This window comes from Mytilus edulis, chromosome 13, assembly GCF_963676685.1.
Source record: "Mytilus edulis chromosome 13, xbMytEdul2.2, whole genome shotgun sequence".
In the NCBI taxonomy this organism is placed as follows: domain Eukaryota; kingdom Metazoa; phylum Mollusca; class Bivalvia; order Mytilida; family Mytilidae; genus Mytilus; species Mytilus edulis.
In genome coordinates, this window is record NC_092356.1 from 70,944,117 (window position 1) to 70,971,523 (window position 27,407).

Sequence of the window (27,407 nt, forward strand, 5' to 3'; positions counted from 1 at the left end):
TAAATTTCAGGTTCATCTGACGAAAGATTTTGAACACTTTTTAAACACTTAAGTGTCTATTTCAGTTGATTCGATTAGTTTATGTGAAATATTTTAAATGATTTACTCATTTAAAACGCTTCGATTCTAGCTTAAATATGAAAAATCGATCAAATATGCCAAAAAATGTAACTTTTCAGATGGTTTTTGTCAAAAATGAAAGTTGCCGCATCCGTGTTCATCCTCAATCTTTATATACGTTATGTATTATCATTTTTCAATATTAAGAATGAACACAAATGCGGCCACTTTCATTTAAGACGGAAACCGTCCAAAATTTAACTAAAATGCTAAAATTGTGAAGATTTCAGTAATTTAGCATGACTTAATGATGCTAGTACCCAATATATGTGCATTATATTGTCAAAAAAGCCATATTTATGTAGCAGAAGCATTTTACTTTCCAATAACTAACTAAAAGTTTACATTTTAACAATTTTGTAAAACTGCTATATTTTGGGGCCAAAAAGTGGTCTTACTGGACCTACTCCTTTGACGATTAAGTAAAATTAACTATGCGAAACTTCTTATTTTTATCTAGCCTATAATTTAATTATAATATAATAATAAAATTACCAATATGATAGCGTCTTTTTAATGAACGGTCATACCATGTAAAGAGTTTAAAAGTATTAAAAGTAAACTGAAACAGAGTATTAATAACCCCGACCATACGCGTATGGTCGGACCATATGAGTGTATACCCATATGGTCATGACCATACGCGTATGGTCCAAATACTCATATGGTCCGGAACAATAATTATAATGATTATGATTTTTAGTTTTAACAAATGAAACAGTTCAGAGGTCGGTATACACAACTCTCCTGAAAAAAGCATTGAGCAATCAAAGGTAAAACAAATAAACGGTCAATTATTTAAAAAGCCGAAGATTTTGAAAAGCCGTAGGTTTTGAAAAGCCGTAGATTATTATATTGAAAAGCCGACGATTTTAAAAAGCCGAAGATTTTGAAAAGCCGTAGATCTTGAAAAGCCGTAGAATTTGAAAAGCCGAAGATTTTGAAAAAGCCGTAGAATTTGAAAAGCCGAAGATTTTGAAAAAGCCGTAGATTTTTGAAAAGCCGAAGATTTTGAAAAGCCGAAGATTGTAGAATTTTTAATAATCGGCGGGATTGTCAAAGCCGGAGATTTATTTGTATCAATGTATTTTTAAGGGGGGAAAAATAATAATAATCGGGGGGTTCACTGTTGCTTTCCATACAATACATACATTTTTAATCATTTTTATTTGTGAAAAAAAATGTTCCGTAACATTAAAGCGTTTAAAAATAACTGTTTAATGAATAAAATATTTTGATACATTTGTACGTACCTATTACCAGGTATAATGACCTTCTGTAAAATCACTATACAGATATACAATGTGCATGTCCCGTACGTGATTTTGTTACTTGAAGCATAGAAGATATTTGTATCTTCACTAACCTACTGACTACTCTATATTTTAGGTACATTATAATGTATAACGAGGGTTAGTATTGTATTTGTTGTTTTATGATGACACATTTATAACCAGATTGACACATATGTCTGTGTTCCATAAATATTTTATAAGTGTTGATGTATTGTTTTAATTCATTACTTTTGCGAAATATATATTTATAAGGTTAAAAATTTGATCCATTGTTGTTAAAGGATTATGAAATATACGGTTTTCAAAAAAAAGTGCATGAATTGTTTTTTTGGCCTGTTAAAATTGTTCAGATGTATTCATTGTTTTTCTAACAGGATTCAGGTTCTTACATTTTGAGTTTCTACTATAATTGTTCACCTCCTGCTGTGAAAAAATGAGACTGAAAGAAAACATTAGAGGTTATGTAGATTTGAAGACCTCAATATCAAATGTTGAATCAACAAAATGGAAATCCCTTTAACTTCTTCATTCTATTCTATGTTTTGTCGAAGAAACATGCAAATAAGAAATGATATATGTATTTTTTGTTTTATTCACGATATACATTTTCATATAAAAAAGAGTTTTTATGTATGCATTATATTTATAAAAAAGAAGATGTAATGGCCAATGAGACAACTCTCCACAAGACACCAAACTGACACAGAAATTAACAGCTATAGGTCACCGTCCGGCCCTTAACAATGTGCCATGTCAAAACAGAGTATTCAGCCTTTAAAGGGTTTAGAAGTGACAATGAAAAACAATTCAAACCAGAAAACTAACGGCCTTATTTATGAAAAAGAAATGAACGAAAAACAAATATTAAACACATAAAAAAAACGACAACCACTGAATAACAGGCTCCTGACTTGGGACAGGCACATACATAGAGAATGTGGCGGGGTAAAGCATGTTAGTGGAATCCCAACCCTTCCCCTAACTTGGGACAGTGGTGTAACAGTACAAAATAAGAAAGAACTATAATAATCAGTTGAAAAAGGCAGATGGATAAAAAAAAAATACTACTAATACAAGTGAACGTGGCCGGGTTCTTGTTCATCCCAACAAAAAGTACAGATCTGAGAGTAATCGCGATTTCTGACTGCTAGTTCAAAGCCACTAACAACTAATACAAAAAATCATGCATCTTACAATTTATTACCAATCAGTACACATTAGTGTAAAGACGTCATAAACAGTCAGAGACAAAACAGGACCTTGTGAAATATCAGGATACAGGTATAGAAAGATTGTAGATCCATGAATGTGTATATGTATATAACAATGATATTAAGATAAAGGAAGATGTGGTATGAGTGCCAATGAGACAACTATCAATCCAAATAACAATTTATAAAAGTAAATCATTATAGGTCAAGGCACGACCTTGTCTCACACCGAACAACAAGCTATAAAGGGCCCCAAAATTACTAGACAGTTTAAAACCATTCAAAGAGGAAAACCAACGGTCTAATATATATAATAAAAACAGAAACGAGAAACACGTATACATTGCATAAACAAACGACAACTACTGTACATCAGATTCCTGACTTAGGAAAGGTGCAAACATTTGCAGCGGGATTAAACATTTTAATTATATCAAACCTACTCCCTTTTCTGAGACAATAACACATCACAGCATACAAAAGCACACAATAAAATATCAATTGGAAGGCTTAACTCAATCAAAAAACGTAAATTAACACACAATATTATGAACAAATAAATTTGTTCTGCGATGCCTGAATGCAAATACATAGTTAATAAAGTTATTAGGGATAGATATGCTATATATTTAAGGTCAAAAGTAAATAGACAAGTTTAAACAAAGCTATGGTAAGATACCACTGTGAAATATTTAACAACTTGAAGAAAATCCTCACTTTTGAAAAAAAAAATGGTTTCATATTTAACACAGGTATATAAAAATAATTTTGTCGTTACGTATACTAAATCGTCCTATTTGGGAATACAAAGAAAGTTCTATAATATAAATAAACATAATCTAGCATTTGGTACATATGGGGTGAATATCAACAATATAACTATACAATTAGAGCTCGATAGCACTTCCTGTACAGATTTAAGAAGATATTGAACAATTTTGATGTTCATAGTACGAAGAATTTAGTTATCTTTTTATTTACTGATAACAAAATCAATATTAATACCAATAAACAAAATATTAAGTGATCTAATTGGGGTCACTGTGTTGAATTGGTAACCTTTTAGAATAAGTTTATTTAAAGGATCAATAAGTTTACAAATTCTAATTTCTTGGCACGGTAAACAATATTTCAGTAGAAATGTGGATGTGCAATTCAGTTTGAGGTAACTAAGTTTAAAATTTTCTACAGATACAACCAAACTTCAAACCAAATCTTTATATTTAAAGAATGTATAAAAGGTTTTAAGTACTTTGTGATAACGAAATCCCATGCTTAATAATTTACCAGTAATACATGGATTATGTTTGTTCTAATTGAAAACGTTACAACAGACACGGGCATATCGAACAAGTTGTGAAATATAAACACCGTAATGTGGTGCCAAAGGAACATCTACATTCAAAAAGGGAAAATTAACAATCCTTTTTGTCGTAAATGTAAGTGTGTGAATATTGCGGTTAAAAACTAAAATATCTAAATCTAGGAAAGGACAGTGATTACCTGTTTGATATTTTTATTTAACGTAAGTTCCTTTATGTACATTTTCGCAGTATATTGAGAAAATTCTTAATTATTTAACGAAAAAAATATCATTCAGATTACGGTAGATGTCAGTTTTAGTGAAAGTGTATCATAAAACGTTTTCGGTTGCCATCCTCTTTATGATATGTTAGATTCTTGTGACTTTAATTAATATATAAAGATAGATACTGTTATGGATGATCACACACTTATGAAATAAATGATCTAAATCCTTATCTATGTAATGTCTAAAATCGTCCGAAAACTCCTCTCTCTCTTATTTTGTGGTTTCTTTCATTTTTTTTATAAAATAAATTAATATTTGATAATTGATCGTATAAATGACATCCAAGCATTTATGATGCATGATTACAAATGGTTTACTATGTGGTATGTAATCAGTCTTTTTTCAGTATAAAAGTAGGAACATTTTACAGAGTCAGCACAGGTTATATCTAGCTCATATCCTTAGGTAAGTTTTCTGATATCTTACTAGAATTGTCTGCTTTTAATTTTCAATATCGTGTTTGACTTTTATGTTTATGCTTTGAGAAATCAAGGCACTAAGAATCCATCAAACACTGTTATAAGGGAAACACTATCTTTTTATTCGATAGTTCATTTTAAATGAAAACTATCTAAGAAAGTCAATCACCAATTTCCCCCTTAGGGATCACGTGCAAAGTCCCGCTATTTGTTGATGTAGATTGATTTATTTTTTTATACTTCGTATATTCCTTGTGTTTTAAACTTTCACTTGTTTGGGTTTTTTTTTTTGTCTTTGGTTTTTGTACATTAAGGGGTGGATTTCCGGGAGCTTGAAAGAGAATAAAAATTCAAGAGAATATTTTCTATTTACATAAATATTTAATGAATTCATTCGAAAAGCTCATATCCACTTATGATATATCAATGTATATTTTGCTCTGTTGAAGTTTATTTTATAAACAACCCGATTTTTCCATGTTGGTTTATTTATCTACGACACCTTTTCTTTATATACAAAATTGACAATTACCGAATACACGGTTGGGTTTTTTTTTCAATCTAAAGATACAGAATTTACAAAAGCAGGACTTCGCTTTTAATTTTCCAATAGTTTTGGTTATTTAATGTTTTAAATTTGCATAAGTCTGACGTAAAGCAAATCTTTGTTTTATTCACGTATTTGTCTCTCGCGCAACTTAGTAGACTTGTCCTTATTCAGTACACGCATAATGATAGGAAATCAAGTTATCTGTGGTATTTGTGTATATTCTTTGCATCAAAAATTTATGATATATTTTAATGTTTTTCTTGTAGTACAGACGATCTATACCAAAATGTATTTCACATTAGCCGTCGTTTTGCTGACTGTCTTCAGTTCTGCCTACAGCTCTGGCAAAGACTCATATGGATATGGAAGCGGGTATGGCTCTGGATATGGATCTGAAGTACTACTAGGAGGTGGCGGTAGTGGATATGGTGGTTATGGACTCGGATCCGGTGTTGGATCTTTGGCTGTTCTTGGTGGTGTATCCGGTGCTGGATACGGACCAGTAGGTAAAGGCGGATACGGCCTAGCACCAGTTGTTGTCAGTGGTGGATACGGCTCTGGATATGGCTCTGGGTATGGATCCGGAGTTGGATCTGCATTCCTTTTAGGAGGTGGCGGTAGTGGATATGGTGGGTATGGACTCGGATCCGGTGTCGGATCTTTAGCTCTTCTAGGAGGTGTTTCCGGTGCAGGATATGGACCAGTAGGAAAAGGCGGATACGGACCAGCACCAGTTGTTGTCAGTGGTGGATACGGCTCTGGATATGGATCCGGAGTTGGATCTGCAGTCCTTCTAGGAGGTGGCGGTAGTGGATATGGTGGTTACGGAATCGGATCCGGTGTCGGATCTTTAGCTGTTCTAGGAGGTGTTTCCGGTGCAGGATATGGACCAGTAGGAAAAGGCGGATACGGACCAGCACCAGTTGTTGTCAGTGGTGGATACGGCTCTGGATATGGCTCTGGATATGGATCCGGAGTTGGATCTGCAGTCCTTCTAGGAGGTGGCGGAAGCGGATATGGACCAGTTTCAGTCGGAGCAGGATATGGACCAGTCTCAGTAGTTTCCGCTGGTGTCGGAGGCGATTATGGTTACGGAAAAGGATCAAAATATTAGGTATGTATCCGTATGGAAACACAATATAAATAAGTCCGTTTCGTCATGTTTTTTTAAGGAGAAATAACGTTAAACTAGACTAATCCGTCCTAGTATCTATAGTGTATAATGTAAAAGGTCATACTAAAGCTTTGACTGTAAAAGTATTTTTAACATTGCAAAAGCATTTTTATCAAAACTAAGAAGACAATGAAAACTGACCATATCAAAGTTAACATTTGAGCAAACTTTTTTTATGATTGTAAAAGAAACATTGATCATAACAAAACGCTAAACACAATGTTTTTTTTTATAAATAAATTTAGGATAATACTGTAAGAAAATCTAGTATAAGTATTATAAATTGCTTTAAAACCTTTAGTTGTGACGATTTGAACCGATTTGTACATCGTCATCAGGAAAAAAAACAAAAAATATATTGATTCTATTGAAATATAGATTGTCACGCTATTTTTGACTGGATGAGGACTTTTGGCAATTTATTTCATGGGTGACTTTCACCATTAAACTTAACCTTGCGCAATAGCAGTTGAGGTTTCAAGTGTTTTATCTTTAAAAAAAAAGAAGAATTGAAATAGAAATATTTTAATTGCAGAGAATCAAAGCCATTACATATTTCTATTCATTATGTTTTATATTTGCAGAATAATTGATTATTTACAAGATCCCCGAAGATAATGACTCCATAGTACTTTCAATGTCAGGAACCGTCCGTTGTCCGTGTAAACTCACTCATTACATCGGTCGAGGACTTTACTACAGAATTATATAGATGAAGTTCATTAATAAAGATTTGCCTTCGAAATAATTACAGATTGAGAACTTATTTATATTCCAAAATGGATCCTAGTCGCAATGTTGAAGTTATGCATTTGAAACTTTTATGGATGGAATCTCTGTTTGGGTTCACCGTTATTGGATATACGTTTCACAAATGACGACGGACATTCGTTTTCTCGTTTGAATTGTTTAACATTGTCTTATCGGGGCCTTTTATAGCTGACTATGCGGTAAGGGCTTTGCTCACAGTTGAAGGCTGTACGGCGACCTATAGTTGTTAATGTCTGTGTCATTTTGGTCTCTTGTGGACAGTTGTCTCATTGGCAATCATACCACATCTTCTTTTTTTATATTTTCCAATTATCGTAATTACAATCCCATTCTCAATCCCAGTCCTGCAGTATGACATATAGATAAAGGCAGATGTGGTGTGAGTGCCAATGAGACAACTCTCCATCCAAATAACAATTTAAAAAAGTAAACCATTATAGGTTAAAGTACGGCCTTCAACACGGAGCCTTGGCTCACACCGAACAACAAGCTATAAAGGGCCCCAAAATTACTAGTATAAAACCATTCAAACGGGAAAACCAACGGTCTAATCTATATAAACAAAATCACCGAATGGTTTTTATCATTTGTTGTCGATTAGCAACACGAGTGGTACTACTTTTTAAGCAGGATCTGCTTAGCATTTACAAACACCTTTGATATCCAAAACCCCTCTCCAGATTTTTTTATTTTTATTTTTTTGTTGAATTAGAGCTATTCAATACTTTTTCATGATACTTGTAGAATGTTAATTTTCTTTCTGTTTTTTACATGTCGTTATCAATTTGTTTCCAATTTGAGAGTACAAATATATTTTCTTCAGCAACTCATTTACTACTAATCTTATTTACCACGAGTAAAAGGAAATGTTAGGAAAACGTGCCGTAACAGCAGAAAAAAAAAACAGAATTTCGAAGGTACCATACTACAGTCTTCTACAAACAATGAGGTTTGAACACTTTAATATGGAGCTCTCAAAACCATTAAATATAGAATTGAAAACAAAGATAGTAGGAGATGGAAAGGAGAAATAAAATTGGTGTCAGATCACTATCTTTTGATAGAAAGCAAAAACATAAAAAAAAATGCATTTCAAAATCAAATCATACATGTACAAAGTGGCGAAAATAGATTAAATTTTTGTCAAAGAGGTAAATTTCATTTCCTTTGTAAAAGACAGACCAAACGAGGCTGATTAAAAAAAGATAGATGGTTGTTCCCTCCTAGGACTGATATATTTGCCGACATATACATTGTAACACCGTGCATGCCGGACATTTTCTCTCACTTGCACACACTGTTGTATCTTATTTATTTTTAAATGATTTAATTTTGGATGTAACGCGTCTTCTGATTGACTGACAGTGTTTTGCTTATCAGCTCATAGACATAATTTTGTTATGTGACCGTGACGTCATCAAAGTTTTTCCAAGGTTTACTCCGGCTTAAAATGGAATTCAGAATTAAATGAAAATAAAATGACAGTAATATATTTTCTGTCTATTCGAAATAACATAAAAAATTGTGGTGTTATGCCTTCATAGACAAAAACAATATTACAGTCATTCCTTAAATGTATTAAACATTTTTTTCATATTAAGGTTATGAATCCTGATCTTTTTATCAATTATTTCAATTGATTTCAATTTAACTCGTAAAGCAAAGCATAAACGCAACTTAATTTCGAACATTGAAATTAATCATTATAATGATTATTCGGTTTCGCTATACAACATATTCCATATCTTATAGGAGAATGGCCAACGTAGATAAAAGTATCTTGTCTTAGGGAGGGATAAATCCTACTTTGTGAAGGATCACTCTGATATCAAAAAGCAAACAAACAAGTCCAAACATAGCCATGGCAAGACACCACTGCGAAATATTTAACCCTTCGAAAATACTCACTTTAGAAAAAAACCGGTTTTAATAATACAGGTAAATCTTGAAGTTTATACAAATTTAGTAAGAAGAAGTGAAAAGGAGTAGGTCCGGTAAGGGCCGATTTTGGCCTCAAATTTCAGGTTCATCTAACGAAAGTTTTTGGACACTTTTTAAACACTTAAGTGTCAATTTCAATTGATTCGATTAGTTTATGTGAAAGATGTTGACTGATTTAGTCATTTAGTCATTAAAAACGCTCTGATTCAAGCTCAAATATGAAAAATCTATCAAATATGCCAAAAAACGTCACTTTTCAGATGGTTTTTGTCAAAAATGAAAGTGGCTGCATCCGTGTTCATCCTCAACCTTTATATATGTTTTGTATTATCATCAAATACAACGTACATTTCAATATTATGAATGAACACGAATGCGGCCACTTTTATTTTAGACGAAAACCGTCTAAAAATTAACCAAAATGCAAAACTTTTGAAGATTTCAGTAATTTAGCATGACTTAATGATGCTAGAACGCGAGATTTGTGCAGTGTATTGTCAAAAACAGCTCATATTTATGTAGAAGAAGCATTTTACTTGTCAAAATATAGCTTAAAGATTACATTTTCACAATTTTCTAAAACTGCTATATTTTTGGGCCAAAAAGGGGTCTTACTAAACCTTCTCCTTTATATAAAACAGTATGTGTCTTTTTACTAGTAAGTAAAGTCTTAAACGGTTATTCTGATGTTTTAACATCGTCCAAAAAATACATTACTCAAAAAGCCAACAACCCGTCCAAAGAGCAGATAACCGCCGAAGGCCACCAATGGATCGTTAACACAGCTAGAAAATCCCTCAGTTTTAGCTGGCCTCTAACTAAAAACAGTACTAGTTAGTGATAATGGACGTCATACTAAACAGCGAAATATATAAATGAACTAAAATTAAAAATCATACAAAACTACCAAAGGCCAGAGGCTCCTGACTTAGGACAGGCGCAAACATGCAGCTAGGTTAAACATGTTTTGTGAGATCTCAACCCACTCCCTATATCTCTAGCCAATGTAGAAAAAACAAAAACACAACAATACGCACAGTACATCTCAGTTTGAAAAAAATACTAGCAGTTACTGACATGCCAGTTTTAGACTTAAACATTAAACTGATTGAAAGATTATGTCTTCATCATATGAATATCAAGTACAATCCCTCCCGTTAGGGTTATAGTATCAACCCATGATAAAATATATGAGAACATAACCCGTATCTTTCAAACAACTGGTATTAGAATAAATGTATTTATTTCCGATTCAAAGACTCTATTAGCGAATCAATATATTAAAGCCAAAATATGCCATCTTTAATGACCTGACAATAGTATCGTAACTATATCCCTTCTAAATAAGTCTGTTTAAAGGTTTTGTTAGGATATAATGCGAATGCCGACATTTTTGTGCTTTGAAAAGAATGGATTGAAACACCTGAATATATAAGGTGTACCGAGATTATCAAATACTGAATCAGATTTTTCAGAAGTAAAGTCGAGTGTAATTAAGGACAATTAAATACTGTCGGAATAATGTCGAGTCGAATGGCAAATTTTTGTATGTTTGTTATATGCTTTGTCTAAATGCCCTTTTGTATTTCTTTGTAACATATCTATTTGTTTTTATGTATTTGTTGTGGTTAAGATTATAAAAAAAAGTATCCATAATAAAAAAAATGCCTGTTATTTAATTGAACATGAATCAAGGTATCTTTTGTGATTTGTGTTTAATTGATGTTTTGGTACTGATAATCTTTTTACATAGTGTTTTATAAGATTGATTAGTGATTGTTTTACGCTGCATCTTTAAAAAACAATATGTTTTCTTAAGAATTAGGATACGATATCTTACGATACAAATATTAAAAATGTTGTTCGAAATGAAAATGTTAAAATAGACATTTCTTACTTCAATTTGAATAGTATCGATGCTCGTTAGCTGTTTGGTTTCCATATATATTTTGGTTGGTGTGGCTTCCATATACATTTTGGTTGGTGTGGCTTCCATATACATTTTGGTTGGCTTGGCCTCCATATACATTTTGGTTGGTGTGGCTTCCATATACATTTTGGTTGGCTTGGCTTCCATATACATTTTGGTTGGTGTGGCTTCCATATACATTTTGGTTGGCTTGGCCTCCATATACATTTTGGTTGGTGTGGCTTCCATATACATTTTGGTTGGCTTGGCTTCCATATACATTTTGGTTGGTGTGGCTTCCATATACATTTTGGTTGGTTTGGATTCCATATACATTTTGGTTGGTGTGGCTTCCATATACATTTTGGTTGGTGTGGCTTCCATATACATTTTGGTTGGTGTGGCTTCCATATGCATTTTGGTTGGTGTGGCTTCCATATACATTTTGGTTGGCTTGGCCTCCATATACATTTTGGTTGGTGTGGCTTCCATATACATTTTGGTTGGTGTGGCTTCCATATACATTTAAGTTGGTGTGGCTTCCATATACATTTTGGTTGGTGTGGCTTCCATATACATTTAAGTTGGTGTGGCTTCCATATACATTTTGGTTGGTGTGGCTTCCATATACATTTTGGTTGGTGTGGCTTCCATATACATTTTGGTTGGCTTGGCTTCCATATACATTTTGGTTGGTGTGGCTTCCATATACATTTTGGTTGGTGTGGCTTCCATATACATTTTGGTTGGTGTGGCTTCCATATACATTTTGGTTGGATGGCTTCCATATACATTTTGGTTGGTGTAGTCTAACGTTTGATTTTGTTCGGTTTTAAACAAAGGAGGATTTAGGAGGGGCAGGGGGTCCGGGCCCCCCTTTTTGGGTAAATATTTGGTTGCTTATATAGGAAATCACTGAAGCTTGGCTGGAGCGTGTCTCCTCTTAGGCAGTCAGAGGGCCCCCACTTATGCAAATTTCGTGATCCGCCTCTGTTAAAGTCAGCCAAATTTTTGAATTGACCCTCATAACTATTTGATAAATGCTTAAACATAAAGTGGGGTTCGTGCGGTACCACGGAGAATTGTGTCTTGTCCACAATTTTGTATTAAAGCAAATAAGCTTTTATCTGTTCTAAAATTTGCTTTATTTAAACGCCCATTATTTTCAAGGAACGAATAGGTATAAGAACTTTCGCTTACTTATTTTTGTTCAGTAACAGTTGATTCAATTGTTTTTAATCAAGTTTGCCCTTTCTGTCACATGTTAAATCTGAGTTGATGTAAACAAAAAGGTCTTTCGTTGCCCGATCTGCCCACAACCGGTGGTTATTGTTTATAAAGAACTCGTTTAGTCGAGTTTGAGGTCTGCTACGATTACCATGTGAACTACATGTAAGTCGTCATTTATCAACTCTTTTATTGAAGAAAATCTATTTCAAAAACTGTTGATGTTAAGATATGCAAATTGAAAATTACTGCAATGTTTGATGTGTACACCTTTCAGCTCGTCAAATATGTTTACTCGACGTCCTCAATGCTGACATCGGAAATGTTGTTTCTATTAATTGACCAACAGTGTGAGATTGCTGATGTGTTACATGATGATGTTAATAATTTGAAGTACGAGTCAGTAAAATTTGGTAGTCAGATTGTGCAGCATTCACAATAATAATGGCGCATTTTATAAAGTATTTTGTACTTTTGTACAAATAAATTCGTACACTTTTATGAATCAATTACTCGTATGCTGATTACATTTTACCGGCTTATTAAAATAGATACATGGATGTTTAATTTGACCTGGATTATAATGAATGTCACCTATCTATAACATTGCTAAAATAGGAAAACACTGAGATGAACTTTGTACTTTACGTTGTATCCTAGTTGTCGTTGTTTGTCAGCCTTATTGTGTTTTCAATCAACCCTCATTGTCACTTCTATATGTTATTTAATATATGAAGCAGACTTAACAATATCTGGTTTGTCCTTTATCTCAAGTGTCATAGAATAGTTGGGTTCAATATTGGCACCAAATTTGGAGGTATCCGGTGAGATTACATCATCTTTATAGCGGAAAGTAAAGTGACAACTTCTTTTCTTTCTTCCTAAGAAGTTTCAGTATAGAGTCATCATCATTAGAATACAGAAACAAGTCAGTAAGAAGATGGATCAATTCGTTTTCTTTTGAAAGCCGATTGTTTGTTAAAAAACAAATCCTCCAAACATAGCAAATATGTCGTCCAGCAAGAAGTCAAACATCTTGATAATGTTAATTTTAAAGAATTTTTTGTCTGAATCTGAGTGATTTTGAACAAAGCAGAATTTATTCCACCCTAAATCAAGATACTTGTATCAAAGTCGGCATTTCCTTTTTTTTATGAAACAAAGCAATACCAACTCTTTCAATTTGTCTTATTTTTTGGAACGGGGAATGCTTGTGAAAAGTGTAGAAAATTCCAATATATAGGTTCACAGTAACTAAGAAACCCAGCACTGATTGCTGATAAACTTGATATTTTAATGATGTAGGAAAAGTTTTTGTTAACAAAAGTTTAAATTTTTCGAAAAACTAAGGATTTTCTTATTCCAGGCATAGATCTCCTAAGCCGTATTTGGCACAACTTTTTTGGAATTTTGGATCCTCAATGCTCTTCAACTTTGTAATTGTTTGGCTTTATAAATATTTTGATATGAGCGTCACTGATGAGTCTTATGTAGACGAAACGCGCGTCTGGCGTACTAAATTATAATCCTGGTACCTTTGATAACTATCTGTGGAGCACGTGGAAGACCCAGCAATATACCGTTGTATGTAAGGACACTTATTTATTTTAGGTATCCAAAACAGTTATCGATAATCCAGTTTAAAATGACAAAGTCATTGACGATTAACAGAACAAAATCAACTTCATCAATTTAAATGAACGACTGTATTAAATTAAAGTGTTTAATTCAATAAAACTGGCTGAGTGTTTTTTTACGTCTCACACCGAACATCATAGATGTATTTTGACTTTCGCTAAAGTGTTGAATTCAATGACACTAGGATAGTTTTCTGACGTTTCACAACGATAAACAAATCAAAAATCTTATCACACACTGAACCACGATTTTATTTGATGCAATGCTATGAGCCTTGGATAGTACTCTGACCGGATGGACATTTAGTCGTACACTAAAATGTGAATGCGATAAAACTTTGTTATTTTCGGACGCCCAACAACGAAAATCAAAGGAACATTTCAAATCCGTTTTTGTGTATTTAAAAACAAAACTGAATCATATAACAGATATCGTCAATATTACTTAATTTTGAAGATCCTCGTAACGGGTAAAAGTAACACGAGATTTTATAAAATAAAAATACTCATCATAGATACTGATATTAATACGTTGTGCGCCTGATGCGAGTTTCATCTACAAAGACTCTCCAGTGACGCTGGAATCAAATAGTTATCTTTTTTAACATATGGTCAATTATTTTAGAATCATTGAGATTCCAAAACATTTAGTTTTGCCAAATACAGCTAACATTATCCATTTCTTGCGTAGAAAATCCTTAGTATTTCGAAAATTTCAAACTTTAGTAAATAGTTTATTTATTACTGTGACCATATTATTATTCATTTTTTTAGCCAATTTCAGCAGTTTCGACTTTTTAACCTATGAATTTAATATCAGTACATTTATTTATGTTTTTCCTGTCGAATGACAAATTTCACACATCTGCTAGTCATTTTAATAAGTGCATTTTGAATTTCCATTTTTTTTATTAAGATAATGAATTACCGTACACCTAAGACAACTAACAGTAGCCTACATTTGATATTACTGAAAATAAAAAAACCGCATTGACAGCAAAAACCTTTAACACAAAAAAATATACATTATCTAATTTCATGCAAATATAAATGATGAAATAAGCAAAATTATTATACATCATCGTTTCTTTAGTTCTTCTTAATGAAATGTTGAGGAATTGATCATTTGAGGAACATCAAAGGTCAGAGGTGATGCAATCATGATGCATTATTATGAATGAATTGACTTTGTGGTTAGTAATCAGTCTTTTATTCAATTGAAAAGTTCAGTATAAAAGAGAGAATATTTGATGGTATCAGCACAGTTCATATCCAGCTTCAATCGTTAGGTAAGTTTTTCTGATTTCTAAAGAAAAGGTTGTCTTTTGTTTTTTGAAACATTTAACTTAATTTTGAATGAAGGCATACTTTTGTATTCCTTTAAAGGGTTGCTAGTTCTATTTAATGTAAAATATGCTTGCTGTTTGGTGTCAGCCAAGGCTCCGTATTGAAGGCAGTACTTTAAAAAAAATTGTTTATCAATTACACAATATATAAAAGTAAACCATTATAAGTGAATAGTATATATTTTGTTATTAGTTTCAAATACTTTTATAATATCAGCATAAAGAAATTGTATTTTTCTAATATCAATTAACTCAGTCACTTATTCAACTCATTTGATAACGTGTTCATGCAACATTTAGCTTTTCCCTTAAAGATATGTTTTCATTATGGGGTTCATTCATATATGCGTTTATAGACAAAATATGTCAATACTGAAAATTAAAATAAGGATCCACCAAGAATAACTACTTCTTCGACCAATCTGGTTTGCAAAATATTTATGTGTTCGTGCTTTTTGTAAAACCAGACATAAAGTATTTATCTGATAAAATGCTACATATTTTTAAACATAACTGAGCACATGCAATTATTTAACTTTATTTTCATTTGCATATCCGTTTTAGTATGTTATAATTAAACCATGATAATTAATATCAAATCGGTGCACCATTGGTATTAACTTCATGCATTCGTTTTTAGAACTGTTTAATCTTTAGAAAGTTATCTTTACGTTTATACGTAATACAAATTGGTCACACTAATGCATAAAGTGCATAAATGAAACTGACTTTTACAAATATTTAACTGATTTGACATCATTTAATCATATAAATTTTGATGATTTACATATTTTCTGAAGGAATCTAAACATGGAACGAACATGTTTTCAATATTACATCTAAAAAAATCTTGTAACAATATGGACTTTAGTATTTTTGTCGAAAGGAAAATCAACAGGAAATGCCATTTAATGCGTCAATTTTGAAAATGCAGTGTTAATTGCATACTGTTTGTTTATCTGTTGTTTTTGCTGACGTTGTATACTTTTTCAATATCAAACACCTGTCCTAAGTCAGGAATCTGATGTACAGTAGTTGTCGTTTGTTTATGTAAGATATACGTGTTTCTCGTTTCTCGTTTTGTTTATATAGATTAGACCGTTGGTTTTCCCGTTTGAATGGTTTTACACTAGTAATTTTGGGGCCCTTTATAGCTTGTTGTTCGGTGTGAGCCAAGGCTCCGTGTTGAAGGCCGTACTTTAACCTATAATGGTTTACTTTTTAAATTGTTATTTGTATGGAGAGTTGTCTCATTGGCACTCACACCACATCTTCCTATATCTATATACAGTGTATCAACCATAAAAGTCACATTGATTTTCATAAATGTTGAATTCAGAAATTGACCTATCGTTTTAAAATTTTTCTATCGTTGAAGACCGTATGTAAATGTCCTCATTTCCTTTTTTAATGAAATATTGCAAAAAGCAAAATAAAAAAATTCCAACTACAAAAAATAAATTTGAAAAGTCCGTAATCAAAACGGAGAGTTTGTAATCAAATTAAAAACCCTAAATTATTTTGAGCCGTTATAAATGATATGGCATGATGCATCGAATTTTTTTAAACAAGGAATTTCTTCATAATAATACAATCCGTTTTGCTAATTCATGTTTAAAGTTTCGAAATGGTTTAGCATCCGGCAAAACTTTTATGTACTATGAGTGACATTCCAATAGCACTAAAATGAAAAATATGCAATACTTTCTGCACAACTAAAACATTAATAACGCATTACTTCTTTTCTTTGCAGTACAGACGATCCATATCAAAATGTATTTCACTCTCGCCGTCGTATTGCTGACTGTCTTCAGTTCTGCCTACAGCTCTGGCAAAGACTCATATGGATATGGTAGCGGATACGGCTCTGGGTATGGATCCGGGGTTGGATCTGCAGTCCTTTTAGGAGGTGGCGGTAGTGGATATGGTGGTTATGGACTCGGATCTGGTGTCGGATCTGTAGCTGTTCTAGGAGGTGTATCCGGTGCTGGATATGGACCAGTAGGAAAAGGCGGATATGGACCATCACCAGTTGTTGTCAGTGGTGGATACGGCTCTGGGTATGGCTCTGGATACGGATCCGGAGTTGGATCTGCAGTTCTTCTAGGAGGTGGCGGTAGTGGATATGGTGGATACGGACTCGGATCCGGTGTCGGTTCTTTGGCTGTTGTAGGAGGTGTATCCGGCGCTGGATATGGACCAGTCGGTAAAGGCGGATATGGACCAGCACCAGTTGTTGTTAGTGGTGGATATGGCTCTGGATATGGATCTGGATATGGATCCGGAGTTGCATCTGCAGTCCTTCTAGGAGGTGGAGGAAGCGGATATGGTCCAGTTTCCGGAGGTAAAGGCGGATACGGTCCAGCACCAGTTCTTGTTAATGGTGGATACGGATCTGGATATGGATCAGGAGTTGGATCTGCAGTCCTCCTAGGAGGTGGCGGAGGCGGATATGGACCAGTTTCCGGAGGTTATGGCTCAGGAATCGGTTTGGGTGCAGTTATTGTAGGAAGCGGATCTGGTGCTGGATATGGACCAGTCAAAGGAGGTAGTGGGTACGGTCCAGGACCAGTTGTTGTAAGCGGTGGATACGGAGCAGGATACGGATCTGGATACGGACCAGTCTCAGTCGGAGCTGGTTACGGACCAGTCTCAGTTGCAGCTGTCGGTGTCGGAGGTGGTTATGGTTACGGAAAAGGATCCCAATACTAAAGTATGCATCAGTATGAAAATACAAAATGCAAAATGCAAAGTCTGAATGAAAAGACTTGTCAATATGACGATTTAGAATTGTTGTGTCCCTTCTTTTTATGATTTGCAATGTTATAAAAATATTAACTTATTTGACAGTCTTAAAAAAAAAATCAAAGTTACTGAATAAAGGCAACATTAGTATACCGCTGTTCAAACTCATAAATCCATGGACAAAAAACAAAAACGGGTTAACAAACTAAAACTGAGGGAAACGCATTAAATATAAGAGGAGAACAACGACACAACAATACAATGAAACACACACAGAAACGGACCAAGCATCAGACAAAATCCCACGATAATAACAAATATAACAAATATAACATTAAAACCAAATACATGAATTTGAGATAGACAAGTACCGTAACACGTCTTGTCGCAATGTGAATTTACACTCAAAAATAAGAGAAAACAAACGACGCAACGTTAAAATGTAACACACACAGAAACGAACTATAATATAACAATGGCCATATTCCTGACTTGGTACAGGACATTTTTAAAGGAAAAAATGGTGGATTGAACCTGGTTTTGTGGCATGCCAAACCTCCCTCTTTTATAGCCATGTGAAATATAACATTAAAATGACAACTCAACACCACAGGACTACAATATAAATAAATTGGAAAACACAATTGACAAAGAAACACAGCCAACAAAAGGCAACACTACGAGGAAAATTCAAAATACGGGTTCAGCAGTCATTTACGTTGCACCATGCCAATCAGAACAAACAAAAAAAGCACAAAAAGCACATATCAAATTAACCAACTACGTTCATTGATTACTATGGTTGTATTATATGTATGTATGTTAAATCAACCCATTTAGGATTGAATTATTTTAAGTCCTGTGACCAAATGGCGGAATTACCATGAACTGTGATATAGAATCGACCGTTTGACGTCAGAATGTAAACGTCATACAGGTAGAGATATAAACTAATTTTGTCGTTCAAAGTATGCAAAAATTATAATAGAACAATATCAAAATGGCGGGATGTTTAAAGTACAGAGCTACGTCATATGTATCAAAGAAATATAAAAAGTCACACGGACAAAGCACACTAGCATAAACGATTTTAGAAAGTGTGTTGTCACAAGGGATGAAAATAAATATAAAAGGACTTTATTTCTGATTAGCTTGTATTAGTACGGGAATATTTTTACAGTTCACAGTCGTTGAGCGGTCGAGTCTTCCTTACTAGAGATTTCCTAGCTATTAAAAAATGATTGATTTAGAACATTGTCCAATTGATAGAATGGACTGAAAAACATACAGAGACATTGATTCTATTGTGTTTTATATTTTCAGGTGTAGTGATTATGAAGAAAGTCCCTAATGATAATGAATCCATAGCATTATGACAACAGTTCTTGGTTTTTTGTAACATTCCCTCATACACCAAGGGCTGTATCACATAATCATAATTGTATAGATGAAGTTCATGAATAAATGTAACCCGCAACAATTAATACTGCGTTTCCTTTTTTATATTCTACATTTGTCGTAAGTAGCATTAATGAAAAGTATAGAAAAAGATGAAATCAAAAGCTAGAGCACACCAAATAAAAGGATTACAACTGTCATATCGCTGACTTGATTAAGGCATTGTCGTATGCAGAAAACGATGGATTAAAAATGGTTTTCATAAATCGAAAATGAAATGACACAGATATGGCTAAAAGGGAACATATCAATAGTACAAAAACACAAAAAACATAACTTCCCGAAACAAACTATTTGTACCAGCATTAGAACATGCCTTATCAAGTAGAGTACCTTTTTACAGTAATTATTGCATACACAATATTTCAAATGCGATTTAAATATCCCACACTCTTTTTGTAGTTCCTGTGACCTTTATCAATTATATTACATGGCTTTGATGTCCTTGCATCACTTAGCCGAAAGTAATACATATTAAAGAAATTGAATAAAACCTACAACCCTGTTACAATTTAAAACAAATTCCAAAATATGTCATGATAAACGTAAAATCACAAAAATACTGAACTCCGAGCAAAGTTTAAAACAGAAAGTCCCTATTCAAATGGCAACATCAAAATATCAAACACAACACACGAATGGACAACAACTGTCAACATCCTGACTTGGTACAGGCAATTTCCGTAGTTGAAAATGGTGGATCAAACCTAGTTTTATAGTTAGCTAAACCTCTCACTTGTATGCACTCCTATACAGTTCCATAATAATGACAACGATATGTGATAAAAAAAGAACAGAGGTAATAGGTAAAAATGACAAAAATACGGTTTCACTATAAAAACAAACACATATGTAAACAAACATTTAACATAAAACAGATTATTTAGATTTGTTAAGAATTTACCTGGAAGATTTACATGTAAGGGTCTTTTATATCCGACTATAGAGTAAGGATTTTTGAAATTGTTCTCCTTATGTTCATATCAATGTGCTTAACATTTACCATTCGAAGCATAAATCTATGTTAAGCAATGTTGCACATACGTCTTAATAATTGGGATGTTTTGAGTAAAACAGCGTTGTGTGTTGAGTTGTTTGTGATAATTTATTTGATAGAAAAATAAGATATAGTTTTCAAAATTATATCAATTGTCCCAAGCTATCTGGCAATTCGCCGTTTCAGAATCTAATGCATTCTGGGTAACATTTTCAAAAGTGTACACCAAAACGTTGTGATTGGTTTAAAACGTACTCAACAATGGAAATGCATCCAATGAAGTGACGTCATTTTGGTGTACGAACAATGAGATTACCCATAGTCCTATAGTTTTTTGGAAAGGAGAATTGAGTTTCAAATGTTCCATCGATTAACAGCATTTTTTTTTTACATTTTTTATAGACTATCCGAATCTGAATTAGCCTTAGATCTTTCAAAGTTTTTTATTCTTTTTAAGCTGACAGGTTGTCATTTTCTGCACTATACATTTCAGACGATATTCTCTATCTATTTATCAACTATGTATCTATCATAATTTGGAAGACATTGAAGATTTGACCAATCAAGTGCAGTTTTAATGGACAAATACTAGCTCTTATAATTTAATCTTTCCTAAGATATCATATAGGGGTCTGTTTTACCACGAAAATTAATGGTTCTCATTTGGAATAAGAGACTTTAGTAAGACACTTCTCCACTTATTGAAACGTTCTCTGGACTAGATGCTCAGACACTACGATTTCATAAAATGGAATGGTTAAAAAAAAGTATTATTTTTATCCGTATACATTTAGTTTATGAACGTATTATTCGTGTGATTAAGAAATTAATCAATTAGAATTGAGAAATCGTTCAGGCTTTGACGATTCTATTTGAACAATTTCTTCAAAGACGACATTTAATCTGAATGCCCTTTTAGAACTATAAAAAAAAATTATGTTCAATTTGTTAATTTTTTAATAACTTTATCATGTTTCCGTCGAAGCATTATTGAGGTTAACATGTATTTCTTTTGTGCGTTAGTAGTAGGAGTTAAATATGATTAACTGAACAACTCAACAGTTGAAATTAAAAAAAGAAAAGTCACAAAAATACTGAACTCAGTTCAAAACGGAAAGTCTCTAATAAAATGACAAAATCAAAAAGCTCAAACAAATCAAACCTAAATAAAGGCAACAGTAGTATACAGCTGCTCAAAACTCGTAAATCTATGCACAAAAAACAAAATCGGGGTAACAAACTAAAACTGAGGGAAACGCATTAAATATAAGAGGAGAACAACGACACAACATTAAAATGTAACACACACAGAAACGGACTAAGCATTAGACAAAATCCGATGAGAATAACAAATATAACATCAAAACTAAATACATGAATTTGGGATAGAAAAGTACCGTAGTACCTAAGGATTACTACTGTCATTTTCCTGACTTGGTACAGACATTTGTCTTATTAAGAAAAAGGTGGATTGAACCTGGTTTTATAGCAAGCCAAACCTCTCACCTGTATGACAGTTGCATCAAATTCCATTATATTTACAATGATGCGTGAACCCAAAAGGACAACAGATTGATACTGTCAAAATCTGATTAAAAGATAAAATAAGTGACCCCGCCATATAATGTGTATGTCTATCTTGTGTTAAGTGTTTGTAAATATGCTAATTTCCTTGATTGCTAATTGTCATGTCTTTTGGTTCAATGTATAAACATTGAACGACAACAATATGTGACGTATATAATGTTCTGACGTCAGACACGCGAATCAATTAATGTGTTTGTAGGTAGATGTTTTTGTGTTCTGTTAATTTGTTCCTTTTAAAATTGTTACACGATGATGACTGCTGTACCCATATTTTGACTATATTATTTAGTATGTCTGTTTAGAGGTTTAGCGTTATAAAACCAGGTTTATCCACCATTTTCTACATTTTAAAATGCCTGTACCAAGTCAGGAATATGACAGTCCTTGTCCATTTGTTTTTGATGTGTTTTGTTATTTGATTTTGTCATGTGATTATGGTCTTTCCGAATGGATTTTCCTCTAAGTTCAGTATTTTTGTGATTGTACTTTTTTTTGTATGTTTATTGATCTTGTCGAGGGTTACTTGTTTAAATTATTTGTTTTTTGTCTTTTAGGGAATTTGTTTAGCTAATTATACGTAATGGGTTTTCATCATTGCGAGAATGCCTCTTCTCGATAATTGTCTCATTAGCAGTCTCTTTTTTGTTTTGTGATTCATTTAGAACGGCTTTGCAATTCAACATATACAGAGACTGGACTTTGTATACCCTCGTTTTGAAGCGTCATTTAGCAATGACACTAACATTGTGTTTTTAAAACATCCTCAAAGATAAAATGCTTATAACTTGGGTATGGCAGATGTTTCAGTAATAACACATCTCGTATCACTTGAGCTTATATTATTATGCGTCCTCACTAACAAACTAATTTCTACACAAGAAAATGCCTGTACCAAGTCAGGAATATGACAGTTGTTATCCGTTCGTTTGATGTGTTAGAGCTTTTTGATTTTGCTATTTGATTAGGGACTTTCCTTTTAGAATTTTCCTCTGAGTTCAGTATTTTTGGCATTATCAAAGGTTATACATAGTCTTGATTACACGCAAAATAAATAAATATTTAACGACATGGTGCTAGCACAGGTTTATAATATTAAAAATATTAAGAAATGAGCAAATGGAACAGAAAAGATTAAATGTTATTAGTTCTGAAAGGGCTTTCAGATTGAATGTTGTCTTTGAAGAAAAAGTCTGAAGTTATTTCCGATTCTGATTGATTAATTTCTTAATTACTCGAATAATACGTTTATAAATCTGAGCTTTACGGATTAAAATGATTTTACAATTCTATTTTATTAAGTCGTTTTTTCTAAATGTCTTGTTCGGGAAACATTTCAACAATTGGAGAAATATATTATTTAAATGCTCTCATTCGGGAGGAAAACAATAACAATAACTTCTGTGGATTCATTTATTTTCGTGGGTACAAATTTTCGTGGATTGAGGAAAACTTACATATTCGTGGATATTTAAATTCGTGGTTTTGGCAAAATCTACATACTTTCCATTAACAAAACTTGTATTTCGTTGATCATTTAAATTTGTGGTTCTCCTTTTTCCACGAAATTCACGAAAATTGGTATCCAACGAATATTAATGAATCCACAGTAATCAAAAACTCAAACTTTGGGTCACTTTCGATGGTATTAAAAAAGCAATAGTAGTATAGTGTTGTTTTTCTGTTGTGGCGTTGTTCTCCTCTTATATTTAATGTGTTTCACTCAGTTTTAGTTTTTAACCTGGATTTGTTTTTTTTCTCAATCGATTTATAAATTTCGAACAACGCTATACTACTGTTGCCTTTATATACCACTGTTCGAAATTCATAAATCAGTTGAGAAAAAAATGGTGGGTTGAACCTGGTTTGTGTAAAAACTGACTCTGTATATAATCTCACTAACGCGAGAAAAAGTTAATACACCAGCTAGTATTTGTCCCCTAAAAATGCACTTGATTACTATGGATTCATTTATTTTCGTGGAAACCAATTTTCTCGGATTTAATTCGTGGATATTTCAGTTCGTGGTTTTCTAAAAATCTGCATTTAATCATAAACCAAATTTGCAATGAGTTGAACATTTGAATTCGTGCTTTCCCAGTACCTACGAAATCCACGAAAATTAGTATCCAACGAATTATAATGATCTAACAGTATACAGTTCTTTATACACAGCCAAATTTTGCTCACGTGAATTTCACGTGAATCTCATTTAACGTGAATTTCACATGAATTTCACGTAAATTTCACGTGAATTTCACATGAATTTCACTTTAACTTTTCACGTTAATTTCACGTGATGAGATTTCACGTGAAATTCACATTAAATTTTCATGTGAATTTCACGTGAAATTATTTCACATGAATTTCACGTAAAAATTTCACGTGAATTTCACGTGAAAAAATATAAATGGTGTCTAAGTTATAAAACATTAACTGAAAATCAAAAATTTTGTCAACATCTCATACCTTGTATTATATGTATCATATATTCCCTGGGAATCTTTATTTAATTTTAAAAATTCTAATTTCACGTGAAATTCACGTGAATATTTCACGTGAAATTCATGTGAAAATATTCATGTTATATTCACGTGAAAAATTTCATGTTAAATTAACGTGAACAATTTCACATGAAATTAACATGAATCAAAACCCGTGAAAGTTATGTTTCATTTTATCTGAATTAAACCATGAGTTAATAAGACAAATTTAAATTTATTGAGTTAAATTTTTGCAATATGAGAAACAAATTCACCTGAATTTTACACATACTATTATTCATTCCAATTTTCTTTTTGCAAAATTGAATCATTTCAAAGCTGTTATTTTTGTGTCTCAAGAAGTACATAAAAGAAGGGCATAGAATCAATGTAAATGATTAATATTTATCCTTTCTTAAGCATGAATTACCTCCCTTGATAATGGGTTAGATGCAACTACAAAAACATTTTGGTTTTGAATGATATTTTCTATCACTGTTTATATTTATCTCTAGTAGAGTCATTAAATTGGAATTTTGTAAACATGTGTATCTCTTATTTGAATTTCAAATTCATAGATGCGTATATTATATTGATGGACTAATTGATTTACTAGTAATATTACTATAATTATTAATTACAAAATGTAGTAAATTTAATTACTTTTACACATCTTAAGTCTTCTTTACTTTTATACTTTTAAAAAATGTTGAAGGTGACTCCAACTTATGAAATAGATTACTCACTCACAGTTACTGTCATGAATTTTTTACCTCCCATAATTGCAAAGAAAAAAAAGGGTAATATATATATATATATATATCATTTACCTCCAAACATGAGTTACAGGGGCGGATCCAGCCATTTTAAAAAGGGGGTTCCTAACCCAGGACAAAGGGGGGTTCCAATTACATGTCCCCATTCAAATGCATTGATCGTCCAAAAAAAAGGGGGAGTTCCAACCCCCGGAACCCCCCCCCCCCCCCCTTCTGGATCCGCGCCTGAGTTATCTCCCTTTTTGACTGTGCATAAAACTTTTCTTCAAACTAATAAATGTCGAGAAAATGTGTGAGCAATTTGAATTGCACATAACTTTAACATTAGGACATGTGAATAAAAACAGTAAGTATACAGAATTCTTTTTTAGCTGCACTATACTTTGTTAATAACTTTATGTAAATTTAAATGTTTATTAATTTCTTAAGAGTATATTTAAAGTGCAGTATAAAACTGCTATGCTTTTACAAATGTAAAAAATGTTTCATTGACAACATGCATTATAAAAGTGGTGAATGTTAAATAACTTGATCCCTCACCCAAATTAAGGAAGTAAAATATTATATCAGGGATTATATGTGTATTGACTAGATAGCAATTTATTTGTTTAAATTGTACACTTTACAAATAATCCATACTGTTTTTTATACTGTAAAAGATTTCTCAATTTTCCTTAAGAGTTGATGAGTTGTCCGGGTTTATCAATTAATGGGGAAAATTTAAACTAAAACATGTAAAAAGCTTTATCTTTATTTAGTTTTTATAATTTTTGGTATTAAATATTAGGTATGTTTTAAGTACTTTGTTTAGGATTGTCCCTATTAACTCTGGAAAAAGGTTAATGTAAAATTTTGAGTGTCCCCCTTCTTATGGAAATTTTGTCCAATCAATGTAGGAAAATAGTTACAGAAAAAAAGGCAAAGTAAATAAAGTTGCAATAATTGACTTTATTATAATGAATAAATTTATGGTCTTTGATATACATAACGTAACGGTACCCAAATTGCACCGAGTACCCAAATTGCACCTATTTAGCAAAACTAGCAGCGAAAATCTTACAAGATTTCATAGAGACTAAACAATTTGTATTTTTATGATTTAATACTAAGCACATCTAAACTATTTAGATATGCACAAAACGTTCACAGTATTTATCAACAGATGAAGTATTTACTGAAAAAGCAAAATGTACTGAAACGTCGCCATGCGACGTCATCAAAACGTCATCTTTTTAAAATGAGCAAACACAATATGTTGCAAGTATCCATTTAAAAAATAATGAAGAGTAAGCATGGACTAATATCCAATTGTTCAAAATATTTGAAGAAATTAAACAAAAGCTCTGTTATTAGACTTTTGACGATGTGAATTTAAGCATGGATGCAATTTGGGTACTCCTCATTTCAGAATCATTGATGGTTTGGAGGTCAGTTTAGACCAATTTTTCTATGATTCCATATGGAATAAAAATCAAATTGGTGTATCTTGATAATAAAGAAGGATACGGCTACAAAATAAACACAGAATGGACATTTTTGTCTTTATCATAAAAAAAACGTAGATGAAAAAACTGTCAAAATAGGTGCAATTTGGGTACCGTCACGTTAGTGTCTTACAATGTAGATGGATTAGGCTGTTTATTGTCTGCTATTTGGACAGGTTGTTGTCTCTTTGACAATTGTTTCCCACTTCAATTCCAAAATTTTATGTATGTTATGAAAACTTATTGACTGACAGTAAAATAACATTTCAGAGGCAGATTGAGGGGGGGGGGGGGTGCCCCCCCTTTTTTTCGGGAAAAAAATTGGTTGCTTATATAGGGAATCACTGAAGCGTGACTGGGGCGGTCCCCCTGTTAGGCAGTCAGCGGTCCCCCACTTACGAAAATTTCTGGATCTGCCCCGGTATTTGAAAGCTAAAAGCTAAATGTGTGGTAAATGATTGCTAACTAGACAAGGCTGGTTTATTTCTCATTGAATTAAAGTTAAAACATTTTTCTTTATATATATATTATTTTACATAATGAAATCACAGTCATAATCTGTGATTATGCTAACTAATATAACAGTCCCTTAGTCATTTAATTGAAACTATAGTTAAATAAGTTATTATATTTTATAAATGATCATAAATATTAAAGGGTTGTAAGGGTTGTCCATGTGGAGGTGCTCC

At 32.6% G+C, this 27,407-nt stretch overlaps 1 protein-coding gene across 2 annotated transcripts in view; it reads left to right on the forward strand.

Annotated features, from left to right (window-relative positions):
* LOC139501656 (uncharacterized) overlaps window positions 1-19,420 on the forward strand; it is a 49,403-nt gene extending 29,983 nt beyond the window's left edge. The window contains exons 3-5 of one of the 2 annotated variants that reach the window (XM_071290798.1): window positions 5,597-6,187; window positions 17,101-17,904; window positions 19,260-19,420. In XM_071290798.1, the coding sequence (XP_071146899.1) occupies window positions 5,597-6,187; window positions 17,101-17,903 (1,394 nt within the window). In that variant the 3' untranslated portion in view covers window position 17,904; window positions 19,260-19,420. The remainder of the gene's footprint in view (window positions 1-5,596; window positions 6,188-17,100; window positions 17,905-19,259) is intronic. The other variant, XM_071290799.1, reaches the window with a different exon arrangement.
* Window positions 19,421-27,407: the final 7,987 nt, after the last annotated feature.